This window comes from Notolepis coatsorum, assembly GCF_963971535.1.
Source record: "Notolepis coatsorum genome assembly, chromosome: 6".
Taxonomy (NCBI): Eukaryota; Metazoa; Chordata; class Actinopteri; order Aulopiformes; family Paralepididae; genus Notolepis; species Notolepis coatsorum.
In genome coordinates, this window is record NC_140170.1 from 134,067,633 (window position 1) to 134,090,324 (window position 22,692).

At 41.6% G+C, this 22,692-nt stretch overlaps 1 protein-coding gene across 1 annotated transcript in view; it reads left to right on the forward strand.

The window, feature by feature from the left end:
* Nucleotides 1–22,692, forward strand: part of LOC311230794 (protein-glutamine gamma-glutamyltransferase 2-like) — a 93,319-nt gene that overhangs the window by 27,242 nt on the left and 43,385 nt on the right. The window contains exons 3-7 of the mRNA XM_084317168.1: nt 13,759–13,980; nt 14,712–14,830; nt 15,594–15,722; nt 16,031–16,208; nt 18,254–18,389. Coding sequence (XP_084173294.1) covers nt 13,759–13,980; nt 14,712–14,830; nt 15,594–15,722; nt 16,031–16,208; nt 18,254–18,389 — 784 coding nt within the window. The remainder of the gene's footprint in view (nt 1–13,758; nt 13,981–14,711; nt 14,831–15,593; nt 15,723–16,030; nt 16,209–18,253; nt 18,390–22,692) is intronic.

The window sequence follows — 22,692 nt, forward strand, 5'->3', positions numbered from 1 at the left end:
ACAGATGTAGCCCTTCACTAGCTTCTCAAAGTACTTCATGGCCATGGAGGTGAGAGCTACAGGACGGTAGTCGTTGAGGCAAGCGGGCGTGGATTTTTTGGGTACAGGGATAATGGTGGACTTCTTCAGACAGGTGGGGATGACAGCCTGTTCTAAGGACAGGTTAAATATGTCAGTGAATACCGGGGCCAATTGGTCGGCACAGACTTTTAGGACGCGGCCGGGGATACTGTCCGGTCCTGCTGCCTTCCTGACATTCACTTTCTTAAAGGTCCTCCTCACCTCATGTTCTGTTATCCTGAACACTGAGTCTCCATCGGCAGTGGCCCCCATTGCAGTGGTTTATAGGCTGGTGTTGTTATTCACAGCCTTTATTAGTCACAATAAATACAAAATAAATCAGAATCCCAATATACATGTATACAATTTTATTGTATTGAATAATATTTTATTTTATATTAACCTCAACCCCCAAAAGGCTGTATTTTCTTCTTCAGGGCCGGGGGAAGAAGTGCTTCAGACAACTTACAAAATCAAGCATTCTGATGCTAGCGAGAATCCCTGTCTACAGATCAAGCTGTACATTGGGGAAGAAAATCACTTAAATGGAACACAACCTAATCACTTTGATTATATATAAATAGAACACATCCTAAGAAAAACACTTTGATTATATAAATGGAACACATCATAAGGATTCTATATAAATGAAACACATCATAAGGATTCTATATAAATTAAACACATCATGAGGATTATATATAAATGGAACACATCATAAGGATTATATACATGAAACACATCATAAGGATTATATATAAATTAAACACATCATAAGGATTATATATAATTGAGGGCGGCTACGTGGCGTAGTGGGCAAGGCGCTCGCCACGAAATCTGGAGACGCTGGGCTCGCCTGTTCGAGCCCAGCGCTCCACATTTGCTTTCAGTTTAGCTGGTCGTCCGTACTAATACACATTGGCCGTATTAGGGGGTGGGAAACTGATGGGTGGGGATCGGGGCGTTGTGGACAGCGACTCCTACAGGTCGGTTGGTGCGCCTGCGCAGTAGAATCAGGAAGTGTCGGGGGCAGCGTGAGCCTCCCACGCGTTACTCCTCGCCACTGAGAGATCGAGCTGCGCAGGTGAAAAGATGCGACTGCTGTTACCTCAAGTACCGGAGGGGACTTGTGCTATGTATGACTTAGTCCACATTGCAGCCGGCTTGTGGGAGGCAAGAAACAGCGTTCATGACAGGGGAGGGTTGAATTGGATGATACGAAATTGGGATGGGAGAAAATATAGAAAAATGGGAGAAAAAGTGGATAAAAAAAAAAGGGTTATATATAATTGGAATACAATACATCATAAGGATTATATATAAATTAAACACATCATAAGGATTATATATAAATGGAATACATCATAATGATTATATATAAATGAAACACATTATAAGGATTATATATAAATGGAACACATCCTATGGATTATCACCCTCCACTCTCCCACTTTTCTTTTTCTAATATAGTTTTTCAACTGCTGAAAATGTTATTATATAGGAATACCTGTGTTCTAATGTATGACAATTCATACTGCTACTACAATACTCATCAGAAGAAAACATCTGCATATTATATTATGTTCAGGGTTACTTGAATATCATTAAAAGCATGATATTGATATATATTCCAAGCGCTGGGTTTAGTACTCGGCTCAGGACTTTGTCCCGCCTAATTATATGGGGTTTCTCTGTGTCTTAACATCTTCATTACCCTATTTTACGTCCCTGGAGGACCCTGGGAGTAACAAGCATGTAAGTGTACAGTTGTAGCCTACATGACAATTATGTTACATAACACATTCACACGAGGGCAACATGCTTCATAACAACCAAGGCTTCATGGCTCTTTTTCACGCACGCTACACCACAAATAATTTAGTAGCCTCCCAATAACAATTGAAAAATCCTCTTCTGAGGTTAAAAGCTTTATTGAACGTGTGGTATTGTAGTTCATGAATAGAGGGAAAGCATTCTCTAGCAGTATCCTGTCATTCAGGAAGTCAGGGGTGCAACGGAAACGCTTGGAAATTGTGTGTTTCTACTGGTGCTGGGCCATGTTTATTTTCCCCAGAGCCTGACTTGATCTCAAAGGCCAGCTACAGTAAATTGATGTTGGATTCTGGTGTTGTTGTTTTAAGGAAAAGTAAGCTGTTTTCGCCTGTTCAGTTGCCACTGTTTAAAAAGTCATTATGTGACTGGGCGTAAACTCATATTCTGTTAATCTTTTCCATCATTATCCAAGACTCTTCCTGAACAACAGTGAAATGTATCGGTCTCTTTTTGTCAGTTGACCTGTGGATGTGTGTGTCATGTAAAGAATGATAAGACTGTTGCTGGCCATCAGAATCCCACCATTTAAACAGGAAATGGAACAGCCGACAGGAAAATATACTGTATGTGTAATCACAGATAATGTTATCGACATGAACTTTGAAGTGTTTTATAATGGGCTGGTAGAATATGAGCCTTGACATTATCCAAGAGGGCTGATGGGGAAAGAGCGGTCACCCTTGGTTGGGTTGGAGGACTTTCATCAGAACTTGCATTCCTATCATCTTTGGTCTCACAGTGAGATTGCATGCCCATACACACTGGCTCTCTGTGTATAAGAGAGGATTCACATGTTTGAACTGGGCAGGATTGAGAGGATTTGTGGGAATGTGATCCCAGTTTATTTAATCTAAAAGTCATGGGCTGAGATGTGCTTCAAAGAAGACTTCTCAAAGATGAGATATGTTTCAAAGAAGATAACTGAGGCTACGTTTAGACGGAGAGAGTCTGAACAGAAACCGCAAAAGTCGTCTTGCGGTCTCACTTTTAATTTTGCGTTTAGACTAGTGTTTTGGGGTGGAATTCTCCGTGCAGACGAGGCTGTAACAACTCGAGACAACGGAGCCCCGCTGTCACACGATTGGCGCATATGTCACATGACGTGCTGTGAAGACCCGCCCTACTCTGCCTCTGATTCGCAGAGTGTGGGTGGGGAATGTGATTGGACCAAAGCAGAGTCACTCACAGACAGTGGGTCCAGTCATAATAGTTGTGATAGCCGCGGGACAGATTCTTGTGTATTTAAAAGTACTGCCAATGTAGCCTCAGACATGCTTTGTTTACGCTTCTAGGCTACTGGCGCATGCCTGTGATGTAAGCAGTAGGCGCGACGAGAGCCTTGACGACCCTTACAGTTGAAAATTAGCCAACTTGGCTAAACTGGCATATTTACAGTCAATGTTCCTTAATATGCACTGTCTCTGTATTTTAAACCAATAAATACAAATACAAATCTGAAAAAATATTTTTGCGGATTCACCTGCTAGCGTTTCCGTCTAAACGGGGCCTGAGATGGGATATGTTTCAAAGATCTCTGAGATGAGATGTGCTTCAAAGAAGAGGTCTCTGAGATGAAAAGTAATTGTATTTTCAATAATACATTTTTTATTTGTGCATCACTACATTTGAAAGAAATATTGATCCATTGTTGTACTACTTTGTGTTGGTGCTGCTGCTAAGCCTAGCGCAGCTTAAAACTCTGGGAGAGGTGTTTTTGGCCAACAGCTAGGCTAGCTGATCCGTATAGCTATGCTTCCATTCCAATTTCATCTCCAAATCAGCTTTCAAGGATAAAATACTGACACTTGCAATTGCTCCTAAACTAGCACCTGTACTGTATCTGCCTGCCTGCTGTAGCTGTTTTATTTTTCTCTGTTTGTCTCACCATGTTTTAACTTGCTTTAATCTTGTTCTGTTTTAACTCTGTATTTCTTTTGCAACCCTGCCCCCTATTCCTCAAAAAGCTGTGCCTTTTGCCAGGTCGCTATTGTAAATACGAATTTGTTCTTAATGACTTACATAAAGGTTAAGGTACATTTTGAACAGACAAAAAATGTGTGATTAATATGCAAGTAATCACAGTTAACTATGGACAATCATCCGATTAATCAAGATTCAATATTTTCAACATTTCTGTCCTCAGGTCAGAATAAAATAATTGATCATTCGGGAGACGCGCAGGGTGAAAGGCAGCCTGAAATACAAGGATGTATCAATATACTTCTTTGAAGATTATTGTCGGGATGTGGTGCTCTTGCGGGCCAAGTACAAGACGGTGATGTCTCAACTTTTTGTGGAAAAATACAATCCCACACTGCTGTACCCTGCAAGGCTTCGCATCATTGATAAACATGGAGACAGGGTTTTCCTCAACTCGCCTGATGAAGCCGTCAAATACATGGCAGCACAACGTGCAGGATAGTTTATATACAGCCTTTTAATCGTTGTTAAGCATGGGCACCATATCAGTCATTGAATGTTTTCCCCGTTGGACTTTTATTATTGCTGACATATTGGAATAGTATGGATCTCTAACAACATTCTGGAACATATTGGAACACTCTGGTACTTTAAAAACGACATATTGGAATAGTCTAGAACATTAAAAACGTTCTGTAATATATGGAACATTCTGGATCACAGCAATATGTGGCCATACACACCATATATCTATGATACACACAGCCAGAAGACCTCCGGAGGAACAACACTCTTCACAACGGAACATCGCCCACCCCTGGCTAGGGGAAGAACTGCATAAATACGTATTTAAAAACTTCTTTTTATTAATGGGAAATAATTCCACTACTTTTCCACTTTATAATCTAGGTGTTTAAGCATAGCAAAGCTATTTCAAGATCTAAGTAAATGTTCTCTTTCTTTGAGGTTCTCTATTCAGTTCAATACCTCTCTATTACTCTTGGGTTGTTTTAACTTACACAAGTTCGTATAAAATGTAAGTGATTATAGTATGATATTTGAAGCTTATTTTTATTTTATTTTTATTTAGCGGGAGAGTGGCCAAGCCACAGAATTTAGAATGTTAGATCCTATGGCATACATAGGAAAGTTAAGGATGAATCGCTCGGTCTGGGCCGACTGGCATGGGCGGAGTTTATGGGGGTGCCACCCCCTGGTGGCCGGGGGTGAAATTGCCTTTAAAAAAAAAAATCAAGATTATTTTTATTTTAATAAAATTATAATAATTGTGAGAAACAAATCTGAATTCTATTATGTTTTGTTTTACAATACATTCATTTTATAGTAGTAATCATGTCACATTATATTATTTTCGTAATGACGGAAGTGAGTCAGTCAGACAGACACGCAGGTACCAACCCACCTCTGACCTCTTCCTTCCTAGTACGACCTACCTTACCTGTAGTATTGGAAAACGTAAAGTAAATATGGATATCCGTAAATTTCTAAAGCCGCGGCCTCCACCCGTCCAGCAGCAGCAGCAGCAGCATCACCCACCAACAACGAGCACCGGCGCCACAGCTGCTACCGACCCCGTAGAAGAGTCACCGGCGCTGGGGGCTCCAGCAGAGAGGCAGCCGCCCCGCCTGCCCCCCGCACCCCCACACAAACAAAAAGAGCCACAGCCGCGGCCTCCACCCGTCCAGCAGCAGCATCACCCGCCAACAACGAGCACCGGCGCCACAGCTGCTACCGACCCCGTAGAAGAGTCACCGGCGCTGGGGGCTCCAGCAGAGAGGCAGCCGCCCCGCCTGCCCCCCGCACCCCCAGCAGAGCAGTCACAACCACCGTGTCCGGGCAGTTTGGACACAACAAACCCGCCGCCCCCCCCACCGGCCCCGGGGCCATCAGTGGAGGTGGTGGATGGTGATCTTGGGGAAAAACACGGCTGTCCAAAGCAGCCTATCTTACAGCAATTCCCCACAAAGTTAATAGCAAAAAACAACCGTTCATTTTCCACCTTCTATTACGAGACGCATGCGTGGATGGAATATTCCGTTTTAAAGGATGCAGTGTTTTGTTTTGCCTGCCGACACTTCCAGAATGACAGCAACGTCGTGGACTCATTTCGTAATACCGGCGTGAGTGCCTGGAATAGACTGGGCTCGAAACTGGATAAACATGCGATATCCGATGCCCATAAGAGTTGCATGATTAAATGGGATCACTTTAAAAAGAGTGCATCTTCAGGGTCTATTGCAGCTAAACTTTCAGAAAGTCACAAAGCTACTGTAGAGAAGAACAGGTTGTATCTGTCCAAAGTTGTTGATATTATTAGGCTATTGTCTAAACTTGGATTGCCTTTCCGTGGACACAGGGAGGGGATAGATTCAGAAACAACACGGGGCAATTTTATTGAGATGTGCAGCTTCTTCTCTAAATATGATAAAGGATTTGAAAGCATGCAGACAATTTTTTTTTATTCAACAAGCCCAGAATTCCAGAATGAAATAATTGATATCTGTGCAAACTTGGTTTATGCAGATATTGCAGAAACAGTACAGAATACTGGTTTCTTCAGTATTATGGCAGACGAGGCCAGGTCCTCTAAAACGGAACAATTGTCAATTTGTTTAAGATACGTTGAGCAGCTTGAAATCAAGGAGCGTTTTCTGTGTTTTATTGATTGCTCAGCATCTCGTGGTGCAGCTGCTATAGTGGACGCTATAAACACAGGACTGGAGATGGGTGGTTTAAAAAACATCACAATTGTTGCTCAGAGTTATGACGGCGCCTCCGTAATGTCGGGTCACGTTTCAGGCGTGCAGCAGCGCATCAAAGAGACCTATCCGTACGCAGTCTATACACTGCTTGGCACACAAACTAAATCTGGTGCTTGTTGAGTCTTGCACTGCCAACCGCAGCGTGAAAACATTCCTGAATGTCATTGATAAGCTGTACTGTGTATTTGCACAACCGTCAAATCACCATAGATTTATTGAAATCCAGAAATCTCTGAATTTGAAGCAAACTGAGATTGTACAGCCCAGTGAAACGAGATGGGCATGCAAGTGGAAATCTGTGCATGCGGTTAAGACCCACTATTCCGCTATTATAGCCTGCCTCAAAGAAATTAGTGAAGAGGGAGGAAGGTGGTCTCCTGACACCACTGGCCTTTATGAACACTTCATTCATTACATGTCTCATTGTATTTGAAGGCATACTGCGTACGATTCATGTTACGCACAAGTGCCTACAGTCCACCAATTGCACACTCTCCGAAGCTGTAGGATACACTAACAATCTGAAAGCGCACTTCAAATCTCAGAGGCAGACAGATGCATGGAGCGACGTGTGGGAATCAGTCAAAACGTTCTGCAAGGACAACAACGTGCCTGATGATGATGATGCAACCCAAACTGCTGTTGACCCCGATGCAGCGACAGCACCCAAACGTAAACGGGCCACGAGACCTCCCACTGCCCTCGACAGTTATTTGGTTACGTCTACTTTGGGCCAAAGGGAAATGCATGAAACTGAACGTGACAGTGCAGTAGTGACTGTGACAGTGACACAGCAGAGAGACACACACACACACCTGGATTTCGTCACCAACACCTATTTCTACCTGTACTGGATACTCTCATCAGCGAACTGGACAGGCGATTCACAGGAGAGGCAATACCACTTGCACAGGCATGTGCAGCAGTGTTTACATGTGACAAAAAAGGAATCGAACCTCTCCTGGAAAAATATGCACAGCCGCTGAAAATCAACCCTATTCTGGTTGGATCAGAGATGGATCTTGTAAAGGCGTCTTGTGACACAGTTGTTTCACTTGATCATCTTAAAAATACTGTTACAAAGGGCAGCTATCCAAATCTGTACAAGTTGCTACAGTTGGCACTCACTCTACCCATTGGATCTGCTACCACAGAGAGAAGTTTCTCTGCCATGAGAAGGATCCGAAATTGGCTGCGATCAACAATGGGTGATAAAAGGTTTTCTTCTCTGTCCATTCTGAACATTGAGAATGATATAACGGCAAAGCTGGAACCGGAGAAGATTGTGGACATTTATGATGGACGCAAAAAAAGGCGCCTGCTTCTCCACTAGGTGAGAGTCATGACTCGTGAGACACTTTTGTTTGTACAGCCTTTGACAACCTACTGTATGCATACGTGTGCGCGGCTGTGCGCTTGGCAGAGTGTTGCACAGTATTTTGTTATTTTTGTATGTCATGTTTGGTACAGTAAAGTGGTCTAGTGGAGCAGCAATATACTTGTTGTGGTCTTTTTATTTTAGTATTACCTTCTTTATCTTTGTCACTTTGTCAATGATTAAGAGTAAGTCAGTTAAAAATGATCCCCTGTAGTGCTGTGTGTGAGTGTGTGTGTGTGCTGCTGTACTACCTAAATAAAATAAAAAATTAGGGGTTAGGGCATTGTAAAAACGCTAAAATAATAAAATAAAGGCGTGCGCGCGGGTGTCGTTCGCCAAGCAGTCGCACCCCCTGGCGTCAAGTTCAAACTCTGCCTATGCAGACTGGTCGTGTAAGGGGGGGAGGGTCGAAATCCTATGGGGTTTTAGGGGGATAAGGGATTATATGTATGGGTGTTTTTTATGTTTGTTATCATGCTCAAGCTCTGCTCTCAACAGGACCTCAATAATTGGATATATATCTATTGTGAATCGCTTCTCCAGACGACTTGCACACAAGAATACAGCAACATGTTTAGATTATGGCTAGTCTGAATATAATGATTTGGAATACCAGGGGACTAAACAAACAACATAAACGCAAAAGCGTGCTTACATTGATGAAAAGCAAACAGGTTGATGTGGCTCTTTTAAGCGAAATGCACCTTTTAGAGGCTGAAAATGTAAAGCTGGCGGACAAAATATATCATAACATTAGCTACTCATCTTTTGGAACTAGATCCCGTGGGGTAGCTATAGTAGTGAAACAGAACTTGAATATTAAATTGTTGGACGTATGGTCTGATACAGACGGCCGAGTAACTATTGCTAAGATAGAATACAGTAACAGGAAAATCGCGTTGGTAGCGGCTTATGCCCCTAATCTTCACGACGCCAACTTCTATGCAACACTCACTAATGCAATGTTGGACATCCCGAGTACTCATTTATAATTGGTGCAGATTTTAATGCCATTTGGGATCCCTCGATTGATAAATCTAATCCCACCACTTCCAATGATCAGATACATGCATCTAATGCACTAAAGGAATGGGCCAAGAATACAGGTGTAAATTATCTATGGCGACTGCTCAACCCAACGGCCCGAGAGTACTCTTTTTTTCTCAGCAAGACACAAGTCATTCTCCAGAATAGATTGTTTTTGCATCCCCGGCCTAGACTATTTGATCGATTTGACGTGGAATTGGAACCCAGTGCACTATCAGATCACAGCTATTTACTCCTGAAGGGCTCATTTGGTAGACTGACATCCCGAGCCCCAAGATGGCGCTTTAACTTGACACTGCTGAAAAACACTGAATACATTCTACAATTCAAACATAAACTAGATAAATTCCTGGAGACTAATGCGGGTTCGGTACAGGACTCCAGAATGTTATGGATGTCGGTAAAGAGTTTTATCAAGGACAACACTACGGTCTTTGCCTCCAACCTACGTAAGAAACGGAATTCCAAATTGGTAGAGCTGGAAACGCTTCACTCGTCGTTATTCTCTTCTTTACAACGCAACTACTCGGGTCAATTGGAGTCTCAAATTAATGTGTTAAAAAAAGAGATTAACTCCATTTTAAGACAACAATCTGAATTTCAAATACGCAGTACAAGACAACATTATTACTTTCATGGCTCTAAACCAAGTCACCTACTAGCTATGAAGATACGCTCCAATGCACAATTTGCTGATATCCCTACTATTAAGGATCAACAATGGCTTGTTACAGACCCCAAAAAAATCAATGATACTTTCAGAGAGTTTTACTCCAACTTGTACAAATCAGAAGTGGTTTTCGATCATAATAAAATGGATACATTTCTTGATCAAATTAACCTACCTAAACTCTCAGAGGAAGACGCTAAACAGTTAGATACACCTATTACACTAGAGGAACTTAGGGAGGCTATATCTGAATTGCAAAGTGGTAAGGCTCCGGGATGGGATGGTATCCCACCAGAACTGTACCTCTCATGTTGGGATGTAATTGGACCCCTATTACTTGATATGATTTTATACTCAATCAAAGAGGGGAACTTCCCCAGGGACGTCAATATGGCACTCATATCTGTACTCCTTAAAAAAGACAAAGACCCCACTGAATGTGGTAGTTATAGACCCTTAACACTTTCACTGCCACGCCGTGTTTTCCTTTTTACCCCCTTGCATGCCACCATCCACTCCAATGTTAACGTTAATATCGCCTAATCTATGTTTTAAATTATGGCTATGTGTCTAATAGTGTTGTCACGATACTGGAATTTCGACTTCGATACGATACCTTGAAAAGTATCGATACTTCGATACCAAAATATATATATATATATATATATATATATTTCTTTTTTTTATAAACAAATTTAGCTTTTGTTGCTGGTTGATTTTCCTCAGCTTCTCTCTGGTACTATAAGAGAAGATAAATATAACACTTTTAAAAGCCTTTGTTTATCTTTAGATCACACATTTAAAAATAACTGTTCATCTCACTTCAATAATTTTTATTGCAGATGCAGAACATGGTATTTTCTCAAGCAGACAGATGTAAACACTGTAATCTGTGTTGCATGTACCTGACAAACTGAACTGTTTACAGTAACAGTTTCGATTTTTATTTAAAGATAACGAGAGAGAGAGAGAGAGAGAGAGAGAGAGAGAGAGAGAGAGAGAGAGAGAGAGAGAGAGAGGCTATGCTCGGAGCATTTTAGTAACGTTACATTTTCAACAAGATTGCTGCTATTTAAACACTTCATGGAAACGGGGTAACGTTAACCTTATGTCGACTGTAGTATTGTATGACCTCGACATAACGTTTAAACGTTAACGTTACTCCGTTTCCATGCAGTAATTATAAAAGTGGCCAGCTAAGCTAAGGGAGCTAACTGCTAGCAGTAGCTAACGTTAGCTGATAGCTGCCTGTAACGTTACTAACAACTTATCAGCTGTTGATATTATGCGCCATCAGTAGACAACGTATCATGTATTAAACTATAGTTAATGGTTTAATGCTTCAGTCACAGTGACGTTGAAAGAGCAGCTGTCACAAACCTCTCATTTCTTTATGGAGATCCGCGTTGGCACTGATCTGTAACACCGCTTGCAAATAGCATTGGGGCATCTTCTTTAGCTTGTCCTTCGTTGTTTACTTTAAACCCGAAGTACCTCCAAACAGCACTTCTGCTGTTTTCTTTATCCACAAGCACAAGTTGCGGATGCTCTGCATTTGCCATCTTCAGCTAAAATGTTTGTCGGCTCTGTGAGGGGGAGGGCTGGAGGAGGCGGAGGGGCAAGCGTGCTCTGAACAGCGTGTCAACAACTTGCGGTAGAACACTCGCCAGCTGGTACCGATACTGCAGAAAGTATCGGTATTTCGGGAAATGAGTATCGAAACCATTTTAAATATTCAGTATCGATATGTATCGATACTTCTATCGATATGTATCGATACTTCGATATTTTTGACAACACTGTCTAATCTGCCCGTCGCTTATCAAAGAATCATTTTCCAGTCAACATTGTCAAGGCAGATTGTTTTTTTATCGCTTCATTTCCGTTTGATAGCATTTTGAAAATCACCCGTTTTCGCGGGAAAAACAACCCATGCCTATATGATAATCGCCTTTTACTGGAATATTCCAGAACGTTGTCATTTGTCTGCCTATTTATGAATTGTTTTCAAATAAACGCTACATGATCGATAGTATGTGTGTGCACGCACGCTCGTGCCGCGCGCTGATAATCGCTGCTCTTATTTCCTCATGGCTTTTACAGTCAAAACAGCCATATCACATATCACATAAACGCTTATATATCCGTGAAAACTAGTCTGATTATCCTAACACTGATAACATAGATTCCTTACCTGAGGTCAGATGGTATCCAAATGGTTTATTCCAATTTCCGATCGCCATTCGAAAAAATCGATAATTGTATTGATCCATCGTGTGTACAGTATAACCCATATTCGCCGTGGCTCAGAGGCTCCAGAATGAACTCTGGTAGACCCCGGCTGCATCAGTGAGAAGTAAAATGTGGAGTCAGAAATCCGTTCTCCCATTCACTTTCATTGAGTCCATTCCAAAAGGGTGATTTACCATCTGGGAGACGATAGGGGGCGCTTTTTTCACATCTGAGCGCCGGCGGTCCCTGGATCTCCAACGGTAGGCTCGCGTGATGCAATATGATTTCAGATCGCTAATTTAAAAAAAAAAAGAATACTCGTGACGTGGCATTCAACCCGGGGGGTAATAACCCGAGAAAAGCCGTGAGTGGCATACAAAGTGTTAAGCCTCCTCGGAACCGATCTTAAGCTGTATGCTAAGGTACTAGCCATCAGACTTCAAAAACATATGTTCATCCTGATCAGACAGGCTTCATAAGAGGCCGCCTGAACACCGAGCTTCCAGACCCCACTGTAAAGCTGTGTTAAACCCATATTGTACGCTGGGTATCTTTGAAATTCATATATGATATATGTTTGACCCAGCGCGCTCCATGTGATCACGCTCGGTACCATAAGTTGCAAATGGTTGCAGTATAGGTGAGAGTGACTGCCGTAGAGACCCAGGCTCGCTGGCAGTCACGTAAGGGGCTAGACTGGGACTGGACACGACTGCACTGACTGGACTGGACGGACGAGACTGGACTGACGGAACAATGACTTGACTGCATTTTCTTTCTTTTATACTCGACCAGCCGGTTGTAACAATCTAGATTTCAATTGTACCTTGCTATATCCACCTTTTATAATACTTTGCTTATTCACTTTTTATATTACATTGCTTGTTCACTTTTTATAATAAATACCTTCAAAAGTGTTTCATCTCTTATATCTTTAATTATCTTATTACAACTTTCACGACTGAGTCTAAAACGTGACAGAAGAAATAACCACACTATTATCAGGATTTTTGTTTTTGACAATACCTGTAATGCCTTCTGTATTGTTGCTGAATGATGTCTCTCAGTTATCACACTCTGTACTTGTAAAGAGGCTAATCTTGTCCGGTCTTACGGCTGCCAAAAAGCTAATGGCATCACGCTGGATTCAACCTGATAAAATGTGCCGGAGGGTATGGATTCTTACCTATCTTGATGTGATTTACCTAGAGATATCTACCGCACGAATTCTAGGTGTTAATGAAGCCAGCATAGCAATCTGGTCAGAAGTGGTGGAGAGGATAAAGCATTATATGAACTTTTAATCCTTGGTATCAAACGGAATAATGGATGTATTCAAGGGGGGTCCGGTGGGGGGGGGGGGGGAGAACGAGCGAGAGCATTTATGTGTTGTATTGTATTGTAATTAATCTGTGTATATCTTTAATCTTTAATCTTCATATATTTTAATTTTAAAAACCGGGCTGTCATTATTGTTAGTATTATGTCGGTAATAGCCCTGTGATTTATAGTGGATTTCTACTGTAAATGTTTGTATGTCATGTAAAAAATTAAAATGAAAAAACATTTGTTCATAAAAAAAAAAAAAAATGTCAACATTTCATTCTCAAAGATAATTCCCTGGATCCCTCCCACTTCTAAAGCCAATCACACTGCCTCAAGGTCACAAAAACATCCCATTCTACTATGTGGAATCAACACAGTGTCACAAATCCAACTGAATTCAAACTAAATAATCTGTGACCGAAAATCGTACACATTGTAGCTTTAAGTAAAGGGATTGTGTAATTAATGTAGTTTGACAGATCTTATCATATGTCCCTCTATTCGCACAGGTCCCCACCCTTCAGACCAGTATGGCACCAGGGCCTCATTTGATCTGTCTGCCAACATAGACACATTCCGCTGGAGCGCTGCCATCAACAGCCCCCCTGGAAACACAGTGGACCTGTCCATCTGTTCCCCTCCAGACGCGCCCATCGGCCACTACACCCTGACCCTCGGGGGATCGGATCGGCGGTTTGAGTTCATCCTGCTCTTTAACCCCTGGTGCGCAGGTGGGTAAACAGACCGTATGTCATGCTGTCAGAGCTATGGGTGCTGTGTCCATAGGCCATGGGATGGTCAGATGTGTTCTGACCAGAGCCATGGAGAGCGAGGTGTTGTAGTGGCAGCATTAGTAGTGAGCAGCTGGAGATTGAAACAAGTTAAAGTAAAAACAAAAAGTATACATAAGTATATTACTTTGTATAATTTAGTATTTTGTATTAGGGCAATATGTCAATCGATATATATATACACGTATATATTGTATTTTATTTGTTTACCTCTTAATACATTACATAATATATAATACATAATATTACAGTAATGAATTCACTGCTATCTTTAAAACATGTGTCAGTGGTCCCTGTTAGTGTGGTATGGGTGGGTGAGTGGCTTTTTTGTTGGTTGGGTCGGTGGATGAGTCGTTGGGTAAGGGAGTGGTTGGGTGGGTGGGTAGGACATTTCAGCTGCAGTGATTGTAAAATAAATTGATAAACGTCATATCTGAGCATAATTGACTACAGCAGCTGTTACAATAGTCAAAAATAACTAAAGCCTCATAAAATGTTACAAGTTTACTCCCGTCCATGACACATTCTGTTTACATACAGTAGCAACAGAACAGCTAAGAGGGCAATTGGCAAATGGAAACATTAATGGTGACAAAGAACTATTGTACCAATTTTTCTGCTGATGGGGCATGTGTAATCACTGTGTTGTTTACAATGTCTCCTGGCAACAGGTGACACGGTATACTTGGACAATGAGGCAAATCTGAAGGAGTACATCTTGTCTCAGGATGGGATTATCTTCAGAGGAAGCAACAAACACCCCATCCCAACACCATGGAACTTTGGCCAGGTACCAACACCAATAGTGATGCTATCAGCCTCAGTGAATAAACTCATACTCTTTGGGGTGGCTTGGTAGTGTAGAGGTCTAAGCACTGTGGGTTCAAATCCCTTTGTCAGGGTTCATGTAGGCCTTCACTGGGCCAGATTAAATTAGTCATGTGGGTATAGTGTACTTTGGTTGAAAATGGTGGATGGATCAAGTGTCTGCAATATACAATACAATACAATATAAATAAAAATATAAGAAATGTGAAAGAATGCAAGGAGTTTGGTCATGACTAGGTAAACATTTCATATTGATAGTGCAATATGAAATAATGCAAGGGGATTGGTCATAACTAGGGAATCTAATAGAAGATGGATGGAAGATGCTATGTCAGAGGAACACTTGACTTGACAAAGTAGATTTCAGTGAACCTCAGTCAGCTTGTACAGGAGCAGACAGGAGCCTGAGGTGGAGAATCACTGTTCACATGTACCAACTGAATAACTGAACATTAGAGACTGCATTAAAGGAACAGTCCTGATGTTTTACTTACCAAATTATGATGTTGATCAGTAGAGTCCTTTCTCAGCATAATCCACAATGTTTGTTGTTAGTTATAATAATAATAATAATAATAATAATAATAATAATAATAATAATAATAATAATAATAATAATATCTTAGATTTATATAGTGCCTTTCAGGAGACCCACATCTTTTAAATTGTCCTGTTATATTGTCCTATTTAATATGTAAATAGAACACATATTGCTGTCTGTGCAGTTTGAAACTGGGATCCTGGACGCCTGCCTTAAAATCCTGGACATGAATCCTAAATCCCTGCGCAATCCTGCTAAAGACTGTTCAGGGAGGAGGAACCCCATCTATGTGTCTAGAGTCCTGAGTGCCATGGTATGTCACACTAAAGTGTTGTTGAGTTTTCACGTGGCTCTAAAATGTTGCAAAGCACCTCTATAACAATGTCACTCACTCACTCACTCATTCACTCTCTCATTCACTCACTCATTCACTCACTCACACTTTGCCCCTAGTGGCGACTCACAGGCATGACAATATGTTCTATTTAACCGAGGATGCATCTGGATGACACTGCATGAACAGTGTGTTCTTTCACAAATGTCAACTTCAAACGGAGCATAAAAAACTCTATCCCACCAGTGATGAATGCAGATGTTATGTGTTGCTCCTTTGCCTTTCAGGTGAACTGTAATGATGACAAAGGGGTGTTGCTAGGCAGATGGAAGGATGACTATGACGGCGGGGTGAGCCCCATGTCCTGGAAGGGCAGTGTGCAGATCCTGCAAAACTGGGATACTAATGCCTGTCAACCTGTCCGCTACGGACAGTGCTGGGTGTTTGCTGCAGTGGCCTGCTCAGGTGCGACAGGACAGTAGGGGTTAACACATTGTTTTTTTAACAAAGTTATGTGGTTTGAAAAAAGGTCTGTTGTCCCTCTTGGAAATATCACATCTACTAATGGCTCAGTTCTGGCTCAGTCGCGTCTTATAAATACCCAGGTATCTGGTTAGATAATACACTTTCTTTTTCTCAGCATAAAAGATAAAAGCAAAACATGGCTTCTTGGAATCACTCTTGCTTTTCTCACTCTGCTAAACGCTACAAATGTCCATTCTCCCATTGTTTGACTATAGGGTGATGTCATTTACATTCGTGCAAGCAAGAGTGTCCTTGATCCCCTTAATGTTTTGTATCACTCAGCAATTAGGTTTCCTACAAATGCCCCCTTTTCAACACATCACTTTTTTACAAAACCTTCCTTTGTCTGACCCCTCTTTATTTTATATACAATTGGCATCTACTCCCTATAACACCAGAGCTGCTCACCATATCACACTAGATGTTCCCCGTGTTAACACTTCCTTCAGTCAAAAGACTTTGAAAATGGACAAATTGATCCCCCTCAGTACTTTTCACTCAATCAGTGCCAGCCATTAGACGTGGACCGCTGTAGCTGGGCCAAGCATCAAAAGATATGACTGTGTGACCTTGTTTGTAGAGCTAAATCTATATTCTATATTATAGCCATGGATACATTACTATAGTCATTTGACACTGTGTTTCTTCCGGGTCAAGATGCAAAAAAGAGATACTTTTTTTCCATGCATACATTCCCGTGTTATCTAGGTTAACACATCAAGTGCCGTTCAGCAGGGGGCGCTGTGGGCCGTGAGTGCCAGCGCTCTGTTCAATGGGGATAATGCCGGTGTTTGCAGTGCTAAAACTATATTAAATATTATAGCTATGGATCTAATAACATTGTCGATTGTCAGTGAGTTTCTTCCAGTCAACATGCAAAAAACTGATAATTTTTTCATCTGTACATTTCCGTTTTATACCGTGGTGAATATGAGTATAATTTCAGTGATTCTGAGTAATCCCAGGAAAAGACGCGAAAACAGCGTTTTAGTGAAATTCACTAAACACGTTGCCATTCCTCACTTGGATCAACAATCAATCTGAAATCAACGCTAGATTATCGGTATTATCTTTCATCATGCACGCATTAAAGGGGGTTTGGAGCGGGGCGCCCCTCCGTGCTGTGATCACTACCAACGGGACACACCACACACACATGCTTCGATCGCGGGGAAATAATTATCGGATCAACGCAAGATTGATAACATAGTCCTTACCTTGTCTATGATGTACTGCAAAAAGAATAATCCAATTATCTGATCGCCATTCCAAATACTGGTCGCGATCGTGTATCCAGCGTTATCCAGCATTGCACATGAACGGGGGGAGCCTAGTCAATGCATCGTTATAAACGCTTGTCTTGCCGGAGTATTTAGACACCGCCTGCACGCCGCAGCTCGGCCAAGAAAACAGACCACATCGTTTCAAATGAAGTGCAATAGCGGCCGCAAGGCGTTAGGCGGCGGTATTGGCCGTTTGCGATCTCAGACCCATTCAGGACAGCCTGCACAAGGTGCCTCGATGGATTATGAATGGCAACAGCGAATAAAAGAAATAACGACACAGAAACGAGAATCTTCGTTTCCGGCACTCAACCGCTGGGCCACAGAAACGGCAACCAAAGGGTTAAAGTTAGGGTTCAATCCCCAGAATAGGAACTTAAACATTTTCTGAATTTATTTATTTTTAATATGTAATGTACTTAACGGGAACAAATGTAGTAAGTAGTGTAATTTATTACTCTCGCCAGGGAGCAATAAGTGAGCTAATCCATCAACAAGTCTATTAGCCATATGTAATCATTATTTCCTTCTTTTGTGTAACAACCCTAACACTGAACACAATTTTTTCTTAAACAACTATTAATACAATTCTGTAAAATAACAAAACACCAAACGTTGAAAAGGAAAATTGAGTTATATTTTGTTCCTCCGTCACCTGGAATACCTACTAATCATGCAGAACATTTCTTTGCACCCGAACAGTTTCCAGAGCCCTTGGCATCCCATGTCGAGTCATCACCAACTACCTGTCAGCACACGACTCCAACAGCAACCTGGTGCTGGAGCGCTACGTGGATGAGAATGGACAGCCCATCCAGAAATATAGTGAGATGCTCTGGTAAGATGTTGGCAATGTTTAGTAATAGAGACAACCTGAGACTGAAAAAATATATATATAAAAAAAATATTTGAAGCACTTAAAATTTATGGGGGTAGATTTCTATCAAAAATAAACAAACGCAAAAGTAGAATCCACAATCGTAAAAACGAATTTGTGTTTCATAAATCATAAAAACACGCTTGATCTGCTTAGATTTACGTACGGAATTCTAAGAACACGCTTGATCTGCTTAGATTTACATACGGAATTCTAAAAACACACTTGATCTGCTTAGATCTACGTACAGAATTCTAAGGACACGCTTGATCTGCTTGGAGTTACGTACAGAATTTTTAGACAAATATTTAGCTGTTTTCCCCGCGTGGATTCGTGTGTGAAGCTTCTTCTTCTTCGGCGCTACCAAACACGGCCCGAGGTCTATCAAAAATAAACAAACGCAAAAGTAGAATCCACAATCGTAAAAACGATCCACACACACACCTCTCAATTTGTGTTTCATAAATCATAAAAACACGCTTGATCTCCTTAGATTTACGTATGGAATTCTAAGGACACGCTTGATCAGCTTGGAGTTACGTACAGAATTTTGAGACAAATATTTCACTGTTTTCCCCGTGTGGATTCGTGTGTGAAGCTTCTTCTTCTTCGGCGCTACCGAACACGGCCCGAGGTGTGTTCGGCTCATGAGCGCTACCAGTGGCCAAAATGGTGGCCAGACAAGATTTTTGTAATAATTTCTGTATCAAATATGAAAGATATGAATAATATATTACTTTGAGCATACCCACAAACAGATATTCATCATAAACCCATTCAAGTTAATTTTCAGACGGAATTGTTTTATTACTATCACTATAATTATAATAACTTTTGAACAATAAATTATATTTCTAATCTGTCAGCTGTTCTATATTGCCCATATAATTGTCTATATCCCATACCCTCTTGCGTGTCCTGCTAGCTTGTCAGTAAAGTGGTTGCAAATGCAGTTGTTTGTTGAAATGTGGTGGCCGGACAAGATTTTTGTAATAATTTCTGTATCAAATATGAAAGATATTAATAATAATAATCATGATTCCGTACGTAAATCTAAGCAGATCAAGCGTGTTTTTAGAATTCCCTACGTAAATCTAAGCAGATCAAGCGTGTGTTTATGATTTATGAAACACAGATTGAGAGGTGTGTGTGTGTGGATAGTTTTTACGATTGTGGATTCTACTTTTGCTTTTGTTTATTTTTGATATACCTCTAAGAAGAAGCTTCACACACGAATCCACATGGGGAAAACAGCGAAATATTTGTCTCAAAATTCCGTACGTAACTCCAAGCTGATCAAGCGTGTCCTTAGAATTCCGTACGTAAATCTAAGCAGATCAAGCGTGTTTTTAGAATTCTGTACGTAAATCTAAGCAGATCAAGCGTGTTTTTATGATTTATGAAACACAAATTCGTTTTTACGATTGTGGATTCTACTTTTGCGTTTGTTTATTTTTGATAGAAATCTACCCCCATATAAATTAAATCAAATAAAATGTATTTGTAAAGCCCAAAATCACAAGTTAATGTCCCCATGGGCCGGACAAGTCTTCTTTAAACAAGTCAAGAAGAAACATCACAATAAATCAAGAACAGAAAACCCACCATGAAATCCTAAATACATTTTAACACTTTGATCGCCATGGTTCAAATTCATAATTTACCATCCCTAGCCAGCTCTATTTGTCTATGGAGAAGTTCCCCTTCTTTGCAGGGCTATAACTTTTTAAATTCTATTGCTAAATTGCCATTATTATGGCCCATTCAATGTCCTATATCCATTGTTCAGGGTGTAGCAACGATATACTTTTTCATTCACATATTCATACTAAAATATGGTCTACTCTAAAGTATAAGTATGTTTTTATCGTTTTCTGCAGCTTTCTCCAGAACTTGATTTATAGCTCCAAATGCATTATATTGATGATCAAATACAGTTTGGTAGCGATCGTTGCCAGATGAAAAATTTCAACTGGAGGTACTTCTAGAAGTTACTACGTATCATCTGATATTGACCGGATGGGCGAGGGGGGCGTTTATAATTCCGTGGGCAACGTTATACCATTCATCTAGTGTGGGTCATATGATCATCAGATCAGTTAGTATAGAATACGTTAGAAAATAACGCTGGATCTTACCGTATGTTCCTCACGCCGTTGGACGATCAGCGTGGAGTAGACAGTTTTCGATTATGGGATGTTGATCCTGATGAACCATTTCCAGGTTGTATAATACTATATACGTCCAAATAACGTTGTTTATTGAGTTAGGGCGAGCGATTGATTATCCAGTGTGTTGAGATGGAGTCCGGCTACCGATCGCGAGTGCCCGGACGGATTATGGATGAGCACTTCCTGTTTGGCGCGCCCCTCCCTCTGCCGATCGGCCACCAGATGGCGCTCTTGAACTGTTAGACAGTTGAGTGGAGCTCACCAGTACATCTCATGTCTCCGGAGGAGAAATATGATTTCGATCACAGATTTTTGAATTATTGATATCAAAGACGAGTTACGGCGTCTTCGGCAGAATGAGCATGGCGAGGAATGACGTCTAAACACGTCATATCACCACGAGACATTCACATTAGACAGTTTGTGTGTTTGTGGTGGGCAGACATAGGATCAATAGATACATGTAGTAAGCATATATGTTAATAGAATAGAATAGATACATGTAGTAAGCATATATGTGAATAGAAGTACTTATCCCAGCAATAAACTAGAACAAGCATGGTTTAGATGTTGTAGGTCAGACAGAAGATAGTATGAAGCTGATCCATGACCACAATGGTGCTCATAACTAATGTGGGGGTAGAACAGTCACTGCAACCTTGAGACATCCACCACCTTGGCCAACACTACGAAACAACCACTCACAGAGAGATAAGGAGATGTTCCTGTGTTTGTAGTGGGCGGACATAGGAGCAATAAATACATGTAATAAGCATATATGTGACACGGCACGGTCTAGGTTGGATTGTGCTGGCAGAGAAGATTATTCAGAAATGCAGAAAAAGTTGTGCGATTCAGAAATAGGTCAAAATGTAGATATTGGCATCTTTGAGTGCTTTGAAATGTTCTCTATCTGTTTACTATCTGTTTTGGCTCCCCCAAAACATTTAATCTCGGCTGGCATCTATGCTTAATATGCCGGGTGATGGAGTCGCCAATCACTAGGACAGGTCTTCTGCTGCGGCCTGGGACTGGAACCCACATCAAGTGGCGCATACCGATTTGTATGTGTAAAATCTGGTTGCGGAGTGGGTGTCGAGACAGAGCAGGTACACAGCTCAAAGTCCACGTCCTGAGCACTATATGACTGGGACTCTCCAGTCTAGAAGACCTCGCTTGAGGCTCCTCAGAAAAGTCTGCGACTTCTAAAGCTGGCTGTGTTCCTGACTCAAGTTCATGGACACGATTCTCTAGCAGAGTTAACCTATCAAGCAAAGAGGCGCAGAGAGAACAGGAAGACATGCTTACCCAGGTGGAGGTGGAGGTGGGGAGGACAAGTTAGACTGGGCTAACAGGCTGATGGCTAGCAGGCTAGAGAGACCAACTCTGGCTAATGGATAGTACCAGATTAATTGAACAATTAACAGAATGGAAAAGGGGGCTAAGAACCAAGCTATACTAAGTTATAGACTGTTTTAGGCTATATGTATGAGGCCAATCAAAGGTTTAGCTAAAGAGCTGAAATCAGTAGGTCGGTCTATCAGGGTAATCCAGTTAGCTAGCGGACAAAGCAAGAGCTGAAGATCTGAAATCAATTGGTCAGGCTAGCAAGGTACGCTTCACGCTTGTAAGCTAACAAGGCAAGACAAAATAGAATATAATGGCGTATTGGGATGGAAGCTCACAGGCAGAAGAGGCGAACAAAGAGACCAAGCTGACTAAATGTACAGACTACTGAAGGCTGCGGCTAAGTGGCGCAGTGGGCAAGGCGCTCGCCACTAACACAGGAGATGCTGGGTTCGAGCCCAGCTCTCGGCGTTGCTTCCGGCTTGGCTGGTCGTTCATACTAATACAATTGGCAGTATTAGGGGGTAGGAAAGCCGGTGGGTGGGGATCGGACGTTGTGGACAGCGTCTCCTACAGGTCGGTTGGTGCGCCTGTACAGCAGAATCAGGAAGCAACGGGGGCAGCGTGAGCCTCCCACGCGTTACTCCTTGCCGCTGAGAGATTGCGCTGTGCAGGTGAAAAGATGCAACGGCTGCCTCCTCGTGTACCGGAGGCGTGAACACTTTCGGCAACCAACATGCCCTTCC